We start from the raw sequence: 20,297 nt of genomic DNA on the forward strand, positions 1-20,297 counted from the left end.
TAAAAACAGGAAATACACAGCAGATCCATCAATATTTGAAAAGGAAAGAGACAAGTTATTGCTTTGGCTGCATGAAGATATTTTTCGTTTGTCCAGCTTTGCCTTGATAGCTGCCCCTTTAAATCCAGTCAGAATACAAAAGGATTTTTTTTTAAAAGATTAACTACAGCCAGAATCTTGGCCCAAACTTAAATCGATACAGAAGTTTCTGACCATTGTCTATAAAGCTGAGGGACGAGCCAACTAACATAAACTGGAATTTATTCAGTTATATGTATGACAGCCAATTATTTTTGAATGTGGTTGACCGTTATTCAAAAATGCAGGAAGCTGTGGGATATTTGAAGAGGAAAAGCAGTTTATAAGAAAATAAACATTGGGTACATAAAGTATTCTACAAAAGAATAGGTTAGCACCAGATTGCAACCTTATATTGTTTTCCTTTCAAGGTGCTAGATAGAAGGATTTCTACTATATATTACATCACTATCAATTATTCACTTGTTCATCTATTGTAAAAGAACTTAAAATGAGGTCTGAAGTTGTGATGCTTGTCAAAGTTGCTTGTCAAAGTCTGGAGAGAGAACCAATAAAATAATTCCAGTAGCTAAAAGCAATTAGCAGAAAGGTTGATCTTTTTGGTACCAGGCTGTGTAACTGAAAACTTACCTACATACCCAGTCTATTGACGATATTCTCAAAGGCATAGGGGATTGGGACTCACCTATGGGAGTGATTTGAGAGATGGGAGGTAAAAGGGGTAGAAAAGATTCATCACTTTCCATCAGGATCCCAAAAGGCCAGAATCAGAGTCGCGGGGTAGGGGGGGGTGGGGAGCTTTATAGCACTGCAGGAGGTTACAGAGATGGGAGGTGCAAAGTCGTGAAGAGATTTTAAGCACGCAGATAAGAATTTTAAATTTGAGACATTGGGAGGTCAGCAGTCAGTATAGGCCAGCAAGGACAGGGGTTATGGTGAGTGGGACTTGGTGCTGAAGGTTATGCAGGGTGGAGATTGGGAGATCGGCCAGGAGAGCATTGGATTAGTCAAACCTGGAGGTAACAAAGTCATGGATGAGGGTTTCAGCACTAGATGGGCAGAGGTCCGCAATGTTATTGAGATGGAAGTAGGCGGTCTTTTTGAAGGTGGGTATATAGGGTTGGAAGTTCAGCTCATGGTTAAATAGGACGCTAAGATTATAAATAGACTGGTTCAGCCTGAGGTAGTGGCTGGGGAGGGGCGTGAAATCGGTAGGAGGATATGAATATGTGCCAGTGGCCGAAGACGATGTTGTCTTAATGTTTAACTGGAGGAAATTGGTTCATCCAAAACTGGATATCAGATATTCATCAATTACCTTCCCTCCACCATAAGGTCAGAAATGGGGATGTTCGCTGATGATTGCACAGTGTTCAGTTCCATTCGCAACCCCTCAAATAATGAAGCAGTCCATGCCTGCCTGCAGCAAGACCTGGACAACATCCAGGCTTGGGCTAAGTGGCAAGTAACATTCGCGCCAGACAAGTGCCAGGCAATGACCATCTCCAACAAGAGAGAGTCTAACCACCTCCCCTTGACATTCAATGGCATTACCATCGCCGAATCCCCCACCATCAACATCCTGGGGGTCACCATTGACCAGAAATTCAACTGGATCAGCTACATGAATTCCATGGCTACTAGAACAGGTCAGAGGCTGGGTATTCTGCGGCGAGTGACTCACCTCCTGACTCCCCAAATCCTTTCCACCTCCTACAAGGCACAAGTCGGGAGTGTGATGGAATACTTTTCACTTGCCTGGATGAGTGCAGCTCCAACAACACTCAAGAAGCTCGACATCTTCCAGGCAAAGCAGTCCATTTGATTGGTAGCCCATCCACTCCCTCCACCACTGGTGTACCGTGGCGGCAGTGTGTACTATCTACAGGGTGCACTGCAGCATCTCGCTAAGGCTTCTTGGACAGCACCTCCCAAACCCATGATCTCCATCACCTAGAAGGACAAGTGCAGCAGGTGCATGGGAACACCATCACCGCCAATCCCACAGCATCCATACTTGGGCATATATCGCCATTCCTTCATCGTTGCTGGATCAGAATCCTGGAAATCCCTAACTAACGGCACTGTGGGAGAACCTTCAACATATGGACTGCAGCGATTCAAGAAGAATGCCCACCATCACCACCTCACGGGGAACTAGGAATGGGCAGTAAATGCTGGCTTTGCCAGCGACGCCCACATCCCAAGAATGAATTTTTCAAAAAGCAGGCTGACAACATAGGCAGTGGAGGGGTCGAGAGAGGTGTTGGAAAGGTAGAGCTGGGTGTCGTGACCATACATTTGGAAGCTGACCTTATGCCTGTGGGTGATGTTGGCAAGGGGCAGCCCATAGAGGAGGGGGACAAGGACAGATCCTTGGGGGATTCCGGAGATAACGATGCTGGGGCGGAAAGGGATGCCATTCCTGACGCTGTTCTGGCTAGATCAGATGAGTAAGAGAGGAGCCAAGTGAGAACTGTCCCACTTAGCTGGATAGCAGAGGAAAGGCATTGGGGAAGGGTGGTGTGATGGACCGTGTCAAAGGCATTGGAGAAGGGTGGTGTGATGGACCGTGTCAAAGGCATTGGAGAAGGTTGGTGTGATGGACCGTGTCAAAGGCATTGGAGAAGGGTGGTGTGATGGACCGTGTCAAAGGCATTGGAGAAGGGTGGTGTGATGGACCGTGTCAAAGGCATTGGAGAAGGGTGGTGTGATGGACCGTGTCAAAGGCTGCAGAGGGGACGAGAAGTATGAGGAGAGATAATGCGTCGCAGTCACAGAGGATGTTATTTGTGACTGTTTAGGGCCATTTTGGTGTTCTGGCAGGAACGGAAACCTGATTGGAGAGATTCCGACATGGAGTTGCAGGAAAAATGGACACAGATTTGGGTGGTGATAGCATGTTGAAGAACTTTGGTGAAGAAAGCAAGGTTGGAGATGGGTCGATAGTTTACAAGGATAAAGGTTTTTTTGACGAGGGGTGATGCTGGTGAAAGCGCAATGTTCAGTACCTGAGGAGAGGGAACCCTTTACGTCAGCTAGCATGGGGGAAGTTGGATAGTTAGCTGTTTAGTGGGAATAGGGTCAAGGTGCATAAGGTGGGTAGATAGTCGAGAAACTGGAGAAAGACACAGGTTCAGGGCTATGGCAGGAGGAAGCCTTGGGGGAGGTTTAGATTGGTGGGCAAGGGAAGAGAGAGAAGTGGTCGAGACCACCTTTTAGTGATATTGGTTGAGATATAAATATTGGCCAGGAGAACTCGCTGCTCTTGCTGAGGAAGTAACAAGCAACGTGGATAAAGGGGATCCTGTGGATGTCGTGTACTTGGATTTCCAGAAGGCTTTTGTCAAGGTGCCAAATCAAAGGCTACGACACAAAATAAGAGCTCATGGTGTAGGGGGTAACAGGAAACAGAGAGTAGGCATAAATGGGTCATTTTCAGGTTGGCAAGATGTAACGAGTGGAGTGCCACAGGGATCAGTGCTTGGGCCTCAACTATTTACAATCTATATCAATAACTTGGATGAAGGGACTGAATGTATTGTTGCTAAATTTGCTGATGAGACAAAGGTTGGTAGGAAAGTAAGTTGTGAAGAGGACATAAGGAGTCTGCAAATGGATATTGATAGGTTAAGTGAGTGGGCAAAAATTTGGCAGATGGAGTATAATGTGGGAAAATGTGAACTTGTCCACTTTGGCAGGAGGAATAGAAAAGCAGTATATTATTTAAATGGAGAGGATATTGCAGAACTCTGAGGTACAGAGGGATCTGGGTGTCCTGGTACATGAATCACAAAAAGTTAGTATGCGGGTACAGCAAGTGATTAGGAAGGCAAATGGAATGTTGTCATTTATTGCAAGGGGAATGAAAAGTAGAGATGTTTTGCTACAATTTTACAGGACATTGGTGAGACCACATCCAGAATACTGTGTGCAGTTTTTGTCTCCTTATTTAAGAAAGGACATAATTGGCGGTTTAGAGAAGGTTCACTCAACTGATTCCTGGGATGAGGGGGTTATCTTATGAGGAAAGGTTGGACAAGTTGGGCCTGTATACAGTGGAGTTTAGAAGAATGAGAGGTGATCTTATTGAAACATATAAGATCCTGAGGGGACTAGAAGGGGTAGATGCTGAGGGGATGTTTCCCCTTGTGGGAGAGACTAGAACTAGGGGCCACAGTTTAAAAATAAGGGGCCTCCCGTTTAACACGGAGATGAGGAGAAATTTTTTTCTGTCAGAGGGTCGTGAGTCTGTGGAACTCCCTTCTCCAGAGAGCGGTGGAGGCAGGGTCATTGAATATTTTTAAGGCTGAGTTAGATGGACTCCTGATTAACTCGGGAGTCAAAGGTTATAGTAGGTAGACGGGAAAGTAGGGTTGAGGTCACAATCAGATCAGCCATGATCTTATCAAATGGCAGAGCAGGCTCGAGGGGCCGAATGGCCTACTCCTGCTCTTAACTCGTATGTTCTTCGAATAGTGCCACGGGATCTTTTACGTCCATCTGAAAAGGCAGACGGGGCCCCGGTTTAACATCTCATCTCAAAGACGGCACCTCCGACAGTGCAGCACTCCCTCAGTACTGCACTGAATTGGGACTTCAACCCACAATCTTCTGACTTAGAGGTGAGAGTGCGACCACTGAGCCGCAGGCTGACACAAAGCCCTGGTTGTAAGCATATTCCAGGTGCAGTAGCCATTTTAAAGCCACCACCTTCCTTGTAGATTGCTTGCTATTTGTCTTCATTCTTTGTAAGAAGTTAAAGCCCTTGTGTATAAAAATGTCCTAGTAAATGCCTCATTTCTGACATGCCTTGGACCAGAGCTTTGTTTAACTGTAATCAGTTTTCTGTACCAATTTTATTACTGTAATGTTTTTGTACTCTTGCTGATTCCATTGGTTTCACTGCGAACAAAGTGAAGGGCTGTTCCAAATAAGGCAACAGAATGTGGACCACTTGATGGACAGGGCTTATCAGTGCCTTGGTGATTTCCTCTATGGGATGGTGACCATTCCAGTTTGTATGTAGCGTTTGACCTTTGTTCAAAGAATGAGGAAGACTCCTGACAATAAGTCATTAGTCATTGTTTTATGTATTATGACTCTGTCTACAATATAGCATTTGCAAAGTCTGGGTATAGACATTTACTTTAGGGTTCCAATCAAATTAAATAATTTGCCAAGTACATTAAACCTTTTGTTGGGGCAGCAGTGAGTGAGGAGACTTGAAATGACTCTAATCTGTTCTGTTCCTTTGTTTAATGATACTGAAATGTTACGATTCTGTATCAGTGCAGCACATTGATGTTTTGGAACTTAAATTAGTTTGTTTTAACTGTGAATTTTCTACAGATTGGAACACTTTTTCCACTTGTTTCGTAATTCCTTCCTGTAAAGCATAGCCACGCTATATATATAGCACATTATATTGTTTTCTTTTCTCAACCTTTGACAGGAAGAGCCAAAAGTCCTGGCAGATGTAGTAGTTTGTGTCAGTAAGAAGCTTGGTAAGAGACAGGGCGATTTGAATGCGATTGCAGCCTCCCTTGGAGCAGATTACAGGTATTAATTTACAGCTGTTAAGCAGCCACTTCTCAATATGGATTTTTCCTACTTTAGTCAGGTTAAAATGACCTTTACACAGCAACTTACGTGTTGTATTTGTGTTTTTAGGTGGAGTTATGATGAAACGGTAACCCATTTCATCTACCAGGGGCGGCAGAATGACAGCAGTCGGGAATACAAGAGCGCCAAAGAAAAGAGCATACACATCGTCTCTGAACACTGGCTGTTTGCAGTAAGAGAAATAGTCCCTTCGGTGCAGCTCTCGGTCTGGGGCCGAGTAAATAGATTCTTTTAAGAAGTGCACTCCAGGCCTCCAAACTGCTATTTATTGAAGTTCACTATTGATCACGCATTACCGATCTCCGATACACACTTTTTTCATATCTGTTTCACTGCAATTTTATGTAAACCCAGACATTGCATGTATATGTTTGCAGTGATGGTCTCATTATCATGTAAATAGATACTTCTTGCTGATAGAAGGATAAACTATATTGCTAGAATCATAGAATTTTACAGCCTGTCCCATTCCCCGTACCCTTTTAAATTTTTCTTTTTCACTTTTAAAAGCTATTATGGATTTGGCTTCTACCACTGTTTCTGATAAGGGAAATCCATGTCTTAACAACCTTATGTGTGTAAAAAAAAAAATCTCTTTACCTCTCCCTTCGCTCTTTTGATGATGATCTTACATTTATGCCCTCAAGTTACCGACTCGCCAACTGATGGAACTAGTTTGCATTTGAGATGTTGATTTGAATTTTTTTTTTAACAAGTTTGGTTTTACTTCTCAAAGGTGATTGTTGCTCCTGTTTAAACTTAGGTTGTAGACCATCACTAATACACTAATAATATGAAAACTACATCATAAAATGTTGCTATTAGACATGAGTGAAGCCCATGATATTAGCATAGCTTAGCCCTCTGTTTTAAACTGTGCCTATAAGAAGCAGTGAACTCTAGGCAGATTTACTGTGACGACCATTGACGTGGATTTATTAACCCTGTGATAGTAGTTAAAAATTGGCTAATTAAAAATTTGCTGGTACTTGTACTGCTCCTTTTAGGGAATTATGCCCCAGATTTGTTACTTGCCAGATTTCAGGTATTCTGTGATTGCTGCTTTAACCAAACCTATAACTATCGGCACCTTTTGGGTCATTTTTTGTGCTTTTCAAGTGAGAAATTGAACACTTTCCCACTTGAGGCACTCACTGTTGGGATCAAATACTGCATGTCAGGGATAACGTGGGATATAGTAAGGCTGTATTTACGTTGTAACCCTAACTCAGAGGAACACCTTGCAGCACCATGTTTTTCCATTTTTCTATTTCCTACACAGCAATCCTGTGGCCTGTCTAAAATGACATTGCTAGTTTAGTGGTGGTTTGCACCATATTTCTGGGCAAATTTTTGCTGTTGCATGCATCTACTGTGATTTAAGTTGCGACTGTCCAAATGCATTTCACGTAGGACTATTACAGTAGAAAGATAGATATGTTCATCTCTGGGACTTGGATTTGAAAACAACCCAGACTAATGGGATGAAAGGACAGTCGACTAATTTGCTGCATCACTCGGTTCTCACCACTGTTCTGATGACATTCCTTTGGCTAATATTTTCAATTGGTTTGCTCTGTATTTATCAGCCACAGGCCTTCCTGCCCGGCAGCCAGCCAGCCGGCCTCTCAATCTGGCTGGCTGCGGGCGGGAAAATGATTTGAAAAATTTAAAGGACATCCGGACGTCAAAATTGTCAGGATGTCCAGGAAACCCATACCTCCGGGTTTCCCATCTGCAAATTCTAGCCCCCCCTCTCTTCCAACCTTGGAGTTATTATCAGGGCCATAGTTTCTAAGACAGAATTTAGGCAGCCATTGTAATGAACGTTCGGTTCAGGTTAATTGAACAAGTTGAATTGTGTTTCACCTGACACACTTTGATTGAAAACTTTGCAAAGTGATTATATTCTAAACTTTCTTTTCCAGTTTTTTCCTATCTCCTTTGATTCCTACCGGTTGAGTTTTCTGGGCACCAGCTCGTCTCTGCTACCTCACCCAAATGGTCATTCCTATGCACTGACTGTTGGCAGGCCTTTTGACAGTGAGGGTTTAACATCCAATACCCATCCTGTCCTGACCCAATCATTTAACATTATCGAGATCAGCAATCCTGGCTGATTTTTTTTTCTTTTTCCTTTGCCTTTGAGGTTAATTGTTGTACGTCTACTGCCACTGTAGCAGGGATCACCTAACTCAGCACAGACTAAGTCTGGTAATCAGCTCTATCACTCAGCTACATGCCTTTATCATTGAGGAAGCTTCATCAATGCTTGAGGAGCATGAGGAAAATACTACTTTTTTTCACAGAATTTACAGCACAGAAACAGGCCATTGGGCCCTGCTGCTCTGCACGAGCCTACTCCCACCCCTCTTCATCTAACCCTATCAACATATCACAGTATCGTAATTGGTACAGCACAGGAGGAGGCCGTTCGGCCCATCATGCCTGTGCCGGCTCTTTGAAAGAGCTATCCAATTAGTCCCACTATCCTGCCCTATCCCCATAGTCCTCTTAAATTTTTTTCCCTTCAAGTATTTATCCAATTCTCTTTTGAAAGTTAATATTGAATCTGCTTCCACTGCCCTTTCAGGCTGTGCAACAACTCACTACGTAAAAAAATTTCTCCTCATCTCACCTCTGGCTCTTTTGCCAATTACCTTAAATCTGTGTCCTCTGGTTACCAACCCTTCTGCCACTGGAAACAGTCTCTCCTTATTTACTCTATCATCCTTCTGTCACCTCTGTCAAATCTCCCCTTAACCTTCTCTGCTCTAAGGAGAACAATCCCAGCTTCTCCAGTCTCTCCACGTAACTGAAGTCCCTCATCCCTGGTACCATTCTAGTAAATCTCTGCACCCTCTCCAAGGCCTTGACATCCTTCCTAAAGTGTGGTGCCCAGAATTGGACACAATACTCCAGCTGAGGCCTAACCAGTAATTTATTGCCTCCAGTTCTCCCGTTTTGCACGGTCATATTTGTGGAGAAAATAGCGGAATATGCCAACAACCCAGTGGATCCTAAATTCCATGAAAATTCAATGGCTACAGTAGGGTGAAGTTAGTGCTTAGTACCAATATTTCTTTTGATTCAAATGAAACTGCAGTGGAATGTGACTTCCCAGTTGCAGTTATATTTTATGAATAATTTGTTACTTGGATCACTAAATCTCGGAACTCTTTTGATGCAGTGTGCTGATGAGCAGAAAAAAGTGGCTGAATCTCTTTATCCTCACACGTACAATCCTAATATGAGTCTGGACATGAGTGCAGTTCAAGAAACCAAAGTCTCCACTCGCACGTGCCCTTCGGAAGCTAGACACAGAAATGAACAGGTATTGTCGGAATGTATAGTCGTAGTACAACTTATATGTGTCAGTGCTACAAACAAGGACTGATTTATTCCATTTCACAATGAGAACAGTGTGAATATCAGCTGAGATTCACCCTGAGGTTGTATAATGTTTTTTAAAGTTTGCTGGCAGATCTCCCATGTCTTTGCTTATGAGTTGTTTGAGGCCTGGAGTTCAGTTTCTGATGTTTACCATAGTTCCACAGAAGCCTAAGCACAAGTGGTTTGTCTATCATTGCATTATTGCAGACTTATTAAAATTGACAAAGTACAGGCCACATATATATCTTACAAACCTGCCACTTTATAAAACTTACTTAAGATACAAGTAACTTTGTCCTTCATTCCCCAAACCTCTTATTCTCAGTTATTTGCGTTATAAAATATGCTTTGCACTACCTCCCACAGTGGATTTACAGTATTTACTTAAGATGCAAATATTTTCTTCATCCTCCCCCGCTCCCTCCCTTGCCAAAATCTTTGTTTTGCCCTCAGTTATTTCAGTGATGAGATATTCCTCCCCCCACCCCTGCTTATTTCCTACAGTGGATTTGTAGTTTTTCATGATCCATTGATGGAAGTATCTTGCAGGGAGAGTTTTCTAATGACCTGCACTTGGAATGCCACGGTCTCGGCCTGACTAATCAACTTGGGCTGCTTTGTCTATGTTCTGGATCAAAGTGTTTCATAACCACCCTTCTGCAGCCCCAACACAAATATCAGTTCCCCTCAGTGACACAACAAAAATCATCCCAAGCAACAGTCTTAGCTCAGAACACTGCGATTCAAACATAGTTACCAATTTCATTTTTGGTATGGTATGGTATGTGTCGCAATGGACATGTGCTGGACCCAAGACTTGACTTATTTCAAACTAAGTTACACAAACTTAATTATTGGATAATCTTCTAAATTACCCTGGTAGATAAAGGCCACAGATTTGGTAACTATGTTTGAAACTCAGGTGAAACCTTCAACTCAGGAACATAAATAGAACTGAAATGCCAGGAAGGGGCAGGCCTGTGCATGGAAGTTCTTGCAAGCATTTTTAACAATACAAGACTCGTTTTAGGAATTGAGAGATTTTTTTTGTAATTGTGTGATTTTTTTTTATAAAATGCTTTTTTAAAAACGTGTTATAAATGCTTTTTGCTGACCAAAGTGAGGAAGGAAAATTACAACCAAAAGCAGTTTGAAGAAATAGTTTTGAGGAATTTTACTTTATTTGTTTTGAGATAGTTGCAGGTTACTAGGTTTTAAAACACATATAATTGTTTCGTGGCCCTTTCTCTTGCTGATTGCCTCGTGAATGAAAGTGATTTTTGTTTGGCTTGCATTCAGTCAATAGATAATTTAACCGGTAGTGGTGGTTTGAGCCAATCACATGTTGTTTCCCTTTGACGTGTAATTTATCTTATGGCATGGTTTGGCATGATATGTGTCGCGATGGACATCTGCTGGACCCAAGACTTGACTTATTTCAAACTAAGTTGCACAAACTTAATTATTGATTAATCTTCTAAATCACTCTGGTAGGGAAAGGCCACAAATTCGGTAACTATGTTTGAAAACAGGTTATTCATCTGAAAAGAGAACAGCTAATCTTGTAATGAAATAGAATCACCTCCCCAAAATAATTGTGCGATATCTAAATAATTATCCAATTTTAACTTAATATAGTTATCGCCAATCATAAATTTAGCACGGTATAAAGTCTCTGGAAACCAGCTAAAGAGGTGACAAAAAAAAGCCAGGCAATTACAGATCCGTTAGATTTTCATCCAAAATAGGTTAAAGCAGCAGGACCGATTGTCGGGAGTAAACTTGAGGATTACCTGTAACGATAACTTAGTAAAAGCAGCCAGCTCAACTTCAGATCTGGAAGATGCTGCTTGCCCAGCCCCGCCCATTGACTTTTTTTCAGGACACTCCAAGTGGACTCTGAAAACCCCATGATGTGGTGTATCTATAGTTTTAAAAAGCACTTGACCTAGTTCCACACGAAAGAATGCTATATAAAGTTAAAGAGGTATGAATTAAAAGTTTGGGAATGGTTAAGAAATTGGCTGAAAGGCGAGAGATAGCAGCGCATACTTGTTCAGGGAATGATGTTGGGGAGGGGAGAGTACCATGTGGAGTGACCTGGATACTGGTGTTGGGACCCCAACTGTTTTTAGTTAAATTAATAACCTGGATTCACAAAGTCAATGTAAACTAGTCACATTTATACTTGAGGGCGGGGGAGTGGGGGGGAAGAATGATATATTCAAGTCTGAAAAGTCAGCCAAATGTGCCACATGAAATCTGTAAGCAGGTGGACCTGTGGCAAATTAAATGCGGATAAGTTTAAATAATCATAGGAAGGAAGAGAAAATGAATGTACATGCATATTCCATGGTGTTGAAATAGCCAAGTGTGGAAGTTGCAAAACGTCTAGGGTTGTTAGTAGTCTCAGTGCTTAGTACGTCCAGTCACTGTGAAGCAAATAGAGTGCTAACCTATGTAACCAATTACGTAGAGTGCAAGTTGCCATACTTTAAACTTCATGGTGCTCTGGTCAGACCACAGATTAAACACTATCAATTGTAGTCACTGAGGCACAAGGGAGACAGTCAAGCCCTACAGAAGAGCCACAAGTTGGAGAGCGGCTGACTTATAAGGAAAGACTGGAGAAACATAGGATCCTCCTACTTCCACACCCGTAACATCACCCTTTTCCGTCCCTGCCTCCGTTCATCATCTGAAACCCTCATCCGTGCCTTTGTTACCTCTAGATTTGACTATTCCAATGCTCTCCTGACCGGCCTCCCTTCTTTCACCCTCCATAAACTTGAGCTCATCCAAAACTCTGCTGCCCGTATCCTAACTCGCACCAAGTCCCATTCACCCATCACCCCTGTGCTCCCTGACCTACATTGGCTCCCAGTCCGGGAACGCCTCGATTTTAAAATTCTCGTCCTTGTTTTCAAATCCCTCCATGGCCTCGCCCCTCCCTATCTCTGTAACATCCTCCAGCCCCACAACCCTCCGAGATCTCTGCGCTCCTCCAATTCTGGCCTCTTGCACATCCCTGATTTTAATCGCTCCACCATTGGCGGCCGTGCCTTCAGTTGCCTGAGCTCCTGTGAAGCACCTTGGGGCGTTTTATTACATTAAAGGCGCTATATAAATGCAAGTTGTTGTTGAAAGGAGGTAACTGAGAGGTGACCTCATAGAGGTACATAATATAGCAAACATTATACCACAGTGTCTCCTAGCATTCAGCTGCTCCGTAAATAATGATTAACTTTTTGTATCGACTACCTTACCCACAAATTCATTCACATGTTGATCACTCTTTGTGTGAAGAACTACTTCCAAACATCAGTTCTAAATTTACCTTTCAGTAGCTTGAAGTAGTCTTCCTTGATGTAGGCACTGCATTTTATGTTCACAAATATCCCAACCTGGATCTAGCTTTTTTTAGAGACAGGCTGTAAAACATTAATGGCAGCTACGGCCATATTCTCTATCTTTCAGTGCCTGTTGAAAAAATACAACAAGGAATCCTAGGTTGGGATGTTTGTGAAGATAAAATGCAGTTCTTGTGCGGTCAGCCACCCAATGTTTACCAGCATGGGAATATTGCAGTGTTTTTCCTATTCCAAAGATCTATTCTCATTTATTTCCCATTGACATTTTAGATCACAAAACAAGTAGGTTTTATTCAACCTGTTCACAAGACCTCTTCTTAGAAGCTCCTGATATCGGCTGTGCTCCGAGTGAGGACTCAAACTCGCACTTGTTCGCTGTCTAATTACCAATTAATTAGAGAGAGACTTAATTGGGGTCAAGTAGGCTGCCTGGTGATGGAACACCCTTTGTGGCAGATTTGGTAATCTGATACCTGAGCCAGGCAGGTCCACAGTATCCCAAAGCCAACCCTGGCTCGCTAATGGGACCTGGAGGAGTAGACATGTCACAGGGAGCTAGGATTCTTCCTGCCCTGCTGTAGATAGTTCTGCAAGCCAGAGCCCCAACTGGTAAAGTGGTCCTGGCTGGACAAACAGCAAGAAGTTTACCAAAGCTCTGTGCTGCTAGGTTGCACAGTTTTATCTGGTTAAATTACAGCAACACCCTGAACGCTCTGGAAGGTCCTTAATTCTTGTCTCTTGCCAACCTATGCCTAATCTCTCTGGACTACGGTAATTATCCCTAGGAAACACAGTACACTCCATATCAATCAAACAGAAGCATTTCCTGTGAGGATTTCTGGGTGTGTTAGTTTGGAAACTCTGTGACCTCTGGTTTTTGACTCTTCCGCCAATGGGAACAGTTTCTCTTTATTTATTTTGTCTAGACCCATCATGATTTTGAACACGCCTATCAAATCTCCTCTCAACCTTCTCTGCTCCAAGGAGAACAACCCCAGTTCTCTAGTCTATCCACGTAACTGAAGTCCCTCATCCCTGGAATCATTCTAGTAAATCTCTTCTGCACCCTCTCTAAGGCCTTCACATCTTTCCTAAAGTGCGGTGCCCAGAATTGGACACAATACTCCAGTTGTGGCCGAACCAGTGTTTTATAAAGGTTCTCCATAGCTTCCTTGCTTTTGTACTCTATGGGGTCAATTTTGCAATGGTGGCGGGTTGGCAGTGGTGGGGGGGCGGCGTGGTGATTGGGCGCGTGGCAAACCCGCATGAACAAAACTTACTGTTTCCGACGCGATCGCATGTTGATTGCTGATGATTAACGTCCTCTCTGGCTGGCTTCCATCAGGAGCTGCAACGCGAGGGGTGGGGGGGAGAGAGAGAGAGACGTCATCCAGCGCTGGAACGGAAGACCGGGTAGGGTGAGAGAATGTAAGATCGGGGGTGGGGGGGAGAGGGGAGGATTGGGAGGGGTGAAGAGGGGGACATCGGGAGGGGTGAAGAGGTAGGTTCATTTTGTGTTTTAACTTCCTTCTATGGTGCTTTATGTAATTTATTTAGTTTCTTTTTCCCTGACCCAACCCTTCACGCCTGGTTTCACCAGGTGTGAATCAGAATCGGTGGGCAAGTCGCCCAGGTAAGTTAAAAATCTTTTAAATCCCTTCATCTGTCACGGGTAAAATGCCTTAAATACCTCAATGAGGTACATTTGGCTCTTTAACTGTCATGCGGGACTTCCATTTTCGGGTCTCCCGCGCGCACACAGGTGGGTCCCTGGGAAACTCGGAAGTCGGCGGGTTGGAGCCGGCTTCCGAACCCGAACGGGATTTCCGTGATTTTCGGAGTTCCACCCCGCCCACAATTGCCCCCTAAAATTGAGCCCCATGCCTCTATTTATAAAGCCCAGGATCCCGTATGCTTTTTTAGCTGTTTTCTCAACCTGTCCTGCCACCTTTGAAGATTTGTGCACATATCCCCCCAGGTCCCTCTGTTCCTGTACCCCCTTTAGAATTGTACTATTTAGTTTATATTGCCTCTCCTTGTTCTTCCTGTCAAAATATATCACCTTGCACTTCTTTGCACTAAATTTCATCTGCCATGTGTCCACCCATTACACCAGTCTTCTTGAAGCCTGTGCACCCAAGTCCAAATCATTAATATATATCAAGAAAAGCAGTGGTCCTCGTACCGACCCCTGGGGAACACCGCTGTATACCTCTCTCCAGTCCGAAAAACAACCTTTCACCACTACTCTCTGTTTCCTGTCACTTAGTCAATTTTGTATCCATGCTGTCACTGCCCCTTTTATTCCGTGGGCTTCAGTTTTGCTGACAAGCCTATTATGTGGCACTTTATCAAACGCCTTTTGCAAGTCTATATACACCACATCAACGGCATTGCCCTCATCAACCCTCTCTGTTACCTCATCAAAAAACTCTATCAAGTTAGTTAAACATGGTTTGTCTTTAACAAATCCGTGCTGGCTTTCCTTTATTAATCCAGACCAAGTGACTATTAATTTTGTCCCAGATTATCGTTTCTAAAAGCTTTCCCACCGCTGAGGTTAAACTGACTGGCCTATAGTTGCCGGGTTTATCCTTACACCCTTTTTTGAACAAGGGTGTAACAATTGCAATTCTCCAGTCCTCTGGCACCTCCCCCTTATCTAAGGGATGTTTGGAAGATTATGACCAGTACCTCTGCAATTTCCACTGTTACTTCCCACAGCAACCAAGGATGCATCCCATCCGGACCGGTTGACTTATCTACTTTAAGTACAGCTAGCCTTTCTAGTACCTCTTCTTCATCAATTTTTAGCCCATCCAATATCTCAGCTACCTCCTCTTTTACTGTGACTTTGGCAGCATCTTCTTCCTTGGTAAAGACAGATGTAAAGTACTCATTTATTACCTCAGCCATGCCCTCTGCCTCCATGCATAGATCTCCTTTTTGATGCCAAATCAGCCCCACCCCTCATCTTTTTGATTCTCATTTAGGTTAGCCGACAGTCTAATCTCTTTGCCCCTCTTATTTCCTTTTTCACCTCTCCTCTGTACTTTCTACATTCAGCCTGGTTCTCAACCTGACATCTGTCATACGCCCCCTTTCTCTGCTTCATCTTGCTCTCTATCTCTTTCATCATCCAGGGAGCTCTGGCTTTAGTTGCCCTACCTTTCCCCCTCGTGGGAATGTACCCAGACTATACCCGAACTATGTCCTCTTTAAAGGCCGCCCATTGATTACTGTTACTTGAAAACTGATCAGTTTGTACTAGCAAAGAACAGTCTGCTCTTTTATGTTTATTTTTCCTCCTCCAGCAGTATTTGTGAGTGAAAGTCCCTCAACAGCCAGAAATAGGTCACCATTGGACCCTGGATAGCTTGTTTTCATACAAGCAAATCTTTCTAGGCATCTCTATCATCTCTGATTCTGAGAGTTTGACAAAAAATGAAGATGTGGAACTTGTACATGATTGTAGTAATCCTGCCTCGGAAGTCATAATTCTCAGACGTTTTGGTTCTAAGTAGTAGTGATCCAATTTCTTTGCTGCAATTTATCGCAATTATTGGGTTAAATGGTACTTCTGGACCACTCGGGCTTCTTTTTGTTAGCCTGATTGAAGTGAATGTCTGCAAGCCAAGGGGTTACTCCCACAGAGAATTCTCCGTTAGCTTCCTGGAAACTTCCAATGAACAAAGTATATATAGTAGAATAGAAGTTTCTCATCTGATCATCTAGACCTTACTTGGAGTCAGAATTCTGCTACAGCTCAGTGTGATTGGGAGCCGTTTTTCTCCAGTGGGTATCCCAGGGACGGGAAGGGTTCTGGAGTTAGAAATCACTCATAGAATAAAGCTTATTCCACTCATGGCCCATCAGAGCTGTCTGAGGAGATTACCCAGTGCTTTGGAACAGCAGCAGGATGCTGCTGCAGCAGTCAGAATGTACTGTGGGATCTGTGAGAGGCTAATGGTCACTGGCTGAAAGCAGAAATGCAGATCCCTGCAGATGCAGAAATCTTCAGCCGCTTGGGCACAGTTTATTTTTCCTCCTCCAGCAGTATTTGTGAGTGAGAGAGCATCCTCTGGTGTGGCGATTCACACGAGAGTGGTTTGGAAATTAAATCTGGTCAGGTACCCTCTTGTCTCAAACAGGGACATTAATTTGAGCGTTCATAAATTGATCTGCTCTTCTTTTGAACCTCTTGGCATTTGTGAATTGCCATAGAAAACAACGCTGTTGCCAGCAAAGGTTTCAGTATATAGGATGAGTGTGTGCCAACCATTGGGAATTGATCAGCCTTAGTTAGCATACTGTTTATTCGGTACTTACTGGGTGTTCCATCAAATGTTGTATCCCATTTTCGTTTAAAGAAAAGCTGTCATGCTTAATTTTTACTGCCTGTCCTCCTAAATGAGTTAAGAAAGGGGTTTCACAGTGTGAATGCTTCTGGACCATTGTCCTAATATGTTGACTGTACCAAATCCCTCCACCGATCACAACAGCTATTTGTGTTATTTGACCCCAAGGCACTTAGTAGGATGGTCAAGTTGCAGCTTGCCAGATGATTAGCAGATTGTGTTCTGCATCTGGCAGTTAGGAAGGGTTTGCCTCCTTGAATCCTTGAATTAGGTTGCAGTAGACAGTCTCTGTGATGCAACTGTGTAAAGTAACCTATAGACTGGTACCAAGCATCATTGTTTTGACTTGACCTTTGAAGATACTATATAGGCAGGATTGACATGGTGGCTGAAATCTCTATTCCCCTTCCTTTATGTTCCATCCCTTCATCCTAGTTACCAGAATGCCAGCCTCCAGTGATTTGGGAGGATATAATCTATAGGGGAATGAACAATTCGTTATTTTGTTCGCCAATCTTTTCAGGAGCATCTGCTGCATGCCACACTCCCACCAGGCATCTCCTCGGGCATTGCAGACGATGCATTTTATTTTCTACGGTGCTTTTGGGTAAAACGAATTGACGCTCCAGTATGGAGCAGACCCTTATTTATAGGAACAGGGTTTCAGGAGGTGGTCACCCCACAGCTTAAGAGAGTGCAGGCAGAGAGGGACTGGGTGACCGCCAGACAGGCGAGGAGGACCAGGCAGGTAGTGCAGGAGTCCCCTGAGGGCATCTCACTCTCCAACCAGTATTCAGTTCTGGGTACTGGTGGGGGAGAGGATTCCTCTGCGGAGTGCAGCCAGAGACAAGTCCACAGGGCCATGGGTGGCTCAGCTGTACGGGGGGGGCGGGGGCGGAGGCGGAGGAGAAAGGTCAGGAGAGCAATCGTGATAGGGGATTCCATAATTAGGGGAGCAGACAGGCGTTTCTGCGGCTGCAGACGTGTTTCCAGGATGGTATGTTGCCTCCCTGGTGCCAGAGTCGAGGATGTCACTGAGCGGCTGCAGAACATTCTGGGGGGGAGGGTGAACAGCCAGAGGTCGTGGTCCATATCGGTACCAATGACATAGGTAGAAAGAGAGATGAGGCCCTGCAGGCAGATTTTAAAGAGTTAAGATAGAGATTAACAAGAAGGACCTCAGGTAGTAATCTCCGGATTATGCGGGTACGTTAGCATAGTGGTTATATTACTGGACTAGTAATCCAGAGGCCTGGACTAATAATCCGAAGTCATGAGTTCAAATCCCACCACGGCAGCTGGGGAATTTAAATTCAATTAATTAAATAAAATCTGGAGGGGAAAAAATGGTATCATTAATAGTGGCCATGAAACTACCGGATTGTCGTAAAATCCCATCTGGTTCACTAATGTCCTTTAGGGAAGGAAACCTGCTGTCCTGACCCGGTCTGGCCTATATGTGACTCCAGACCCACAGCAATGTGGTTGATTCTTAATCACCCTCTGAAATGGCCCAGCAAGCCACTCAATTATACAATCTCGCTACAAAAAGTCACCACACGGACTGCAGCGATTCAAGAAGGCGGCTCACCACCACCTTCTCAAGGGCAATTAGGGATGGGCAACTAACGCTGGCCTTGCCAGTGACACCCACATCCAATGAATTAAAAAAAAACTCCCAGTGCCATGCGCTAGTGAGTATAGAAATAGGAGGATAGAGCAGATGAATGGATGGCTGGAGAGATGGTGCGGGAGGGGGAGGGCTTTAGATTCCTGGGGCATTGGGACTGGTTCTGGGGAAGGTGGGACCTGTTCAAGCCGGATGAGTTGTGCCTCATCAGGACCGGGACCAATATCCTTGCAGCAAGATTTGCTAGTGATGTTGGGAAGGGTTTAAACTAACTTGGCAGGGGGATGGGAACCTGAGAGGAGATTCAGAAGGGAGAGTAACAAAGCTGGAAGTGGAAGGCAGAAAAGTAGTAAGTGAAATTGGAAGGCAGCGGAAACAAAGGCCAGGAGCAAATAAGGTCAAAATAGGAAAAAATGTGAAAAAGGCAAAATTAAAGGCACTTTATCTGAATGCACGCAGCATTCACAACAAGGTAGATGAATTGACAGCACAAATAGAAGTAAATTGCCGTTACAGAGATGTGGCTGCAGGGTGACCAAGGCTGGGAACTGAAGATTCGAGGATAGGAAGGACAGGCAAAAAGGAAAAGGAGGTGGGGTAGCACTGTTAATAAAGGATGAGATCAGTACAATAATGAGAAAGGATCCTGGCTCAGAAGATCAAGATGTAGAATCAGTTTGGCTGGAGCTAAGAAACAGCAAGGGGCAGAAAACATTGGTGGGAGTTGTTTATAGGCCACCAAACAGTAGTGGTAATGTAGGGCACGGTATAAAGCAGGAAACTAGAAGTGCATGTAACAAGGGTAATACAGTAATCATGGGGGACTTTAATCTACATATAGATTGGGCAAACCAAATTAGCACTAATACTGTGGAGGACGAGTTCCTGGAATTTATATGAGATGGTTTTCTAGATCAGTATGTTGAGGAACCAACCAGGGAACAGGCTTTTTAGATCTAGTATTGTGCAATGAGAAAGGGTTAATTAATAATGTTGTAAAGGAGCTCTTGGGGAAGAGTGACCATAATATGATAGAATTGTTCATTAAGTTTGAAAGTGAAGTAGTTCAATCCAAAACTAGGGTCTTAAATCTAAACAAAGGAAACTACAAAGGTATGAGGCGTGAGTTGGCTGTGGTTGATTGGGGAACTACATTAAAAGGTATGACAGTAGACAGGCAATGGCTAGCATTTAAAGAATTAATACATAATTTACTACGTTTGTATTCTTTTAAGGCACAAAAACCCAACAGGAAAAGTGGTCCAACCGTGGCTAACAAGAGAAATTAAAGATAGTATTAAATCAAAGAGGTAGAAGATCAGCCATGATCTTGTTGGATGGCGGAGCAGACTCGAGGGGCCAGATGGCCTACACCTTATGTAACATGAAGTTGTAAAATTATGATTTCAGAAACCTCTTATCTGATTTTGCCCAGCTGAATTTGGCCCAGTGCATATATTAGTGTGAAAGTAAGCACATCAGCTTGCCTATTGGTGAGTTTGAAAATGTGGCCCTCAAAGGAAGTTGCTTCTTCGGATTGTGGACTTTCCATCAAAGTCAGTGAGCATCTGTGACTTAGACCGAAAGGCTATCTCTCCTCTGTGTACGAGTTAGTAAGACTACTTCGAATAGAAATGTTTTCTACCTGCTGCAGTTTGATTTAAGCAATCCTTTCCCTGGGGAATGTTGTGAACAGCTCTTTTGTTTTATGTTATGTTGTATTTTTTATTGTTTATTTGTATTCCACCTTTCTGGACACATTGCTGTAATGGAAACACCAAGACTTCATATTGTATCGCCAATATCAGATTAATCTATCGTCAAATCGCTATTTTAAAACTTGATATTTCTGAGCTGCTTCACTCCAGGATTTGAACGCAT

At 43.5% G+C, this 20,297-nt stretch overlaps 1 protein-coding gene across 1 annotated transcript in view; it reads left to right on the top strand.

The window, feature by feature from the left end:
* The window catches only part of topbp1 (DNA topoisomerase II binding protein 1), a 162,914-nt gene that overhangs the window by 79,243 nt on the left and 63,374 nt on the right, over positions 1-20,297 (top strand). Inside the window, exons 16-18 of the mRNA XM_067999941.1 lie at positions 5,495-5,601; positions 5,713-5,836; positions 8,855-8,998. Of these exons, the coding sequence (XP_067856042.1) occupies positions 5,495-5,601; positions 5,713-5,836; positions 8,855-8,998 (375 nt within the window). The remainder of the gene's footprint in view (positions 1-5,494; positions 5,602-5,712; positions 5,837-8,854; positions 8,999-20,297) is intronic.

Source organism: Heptranchias perlo, chromosome 2, assembly GCF_035084215.1.
Source record: "Heptranchias perlo isolate sHepPer1 chromosome 2, sHepPer1.hap1, whole genome shotgun sequence".
Taxonomy (NCBI): domain Eukaryota; kingdom Metazoa; phylum Chordata; class Chondrichthyes; order Hexanchiformes; family Hexanchidae; genus Heptranchias; species Heptranchias perlo.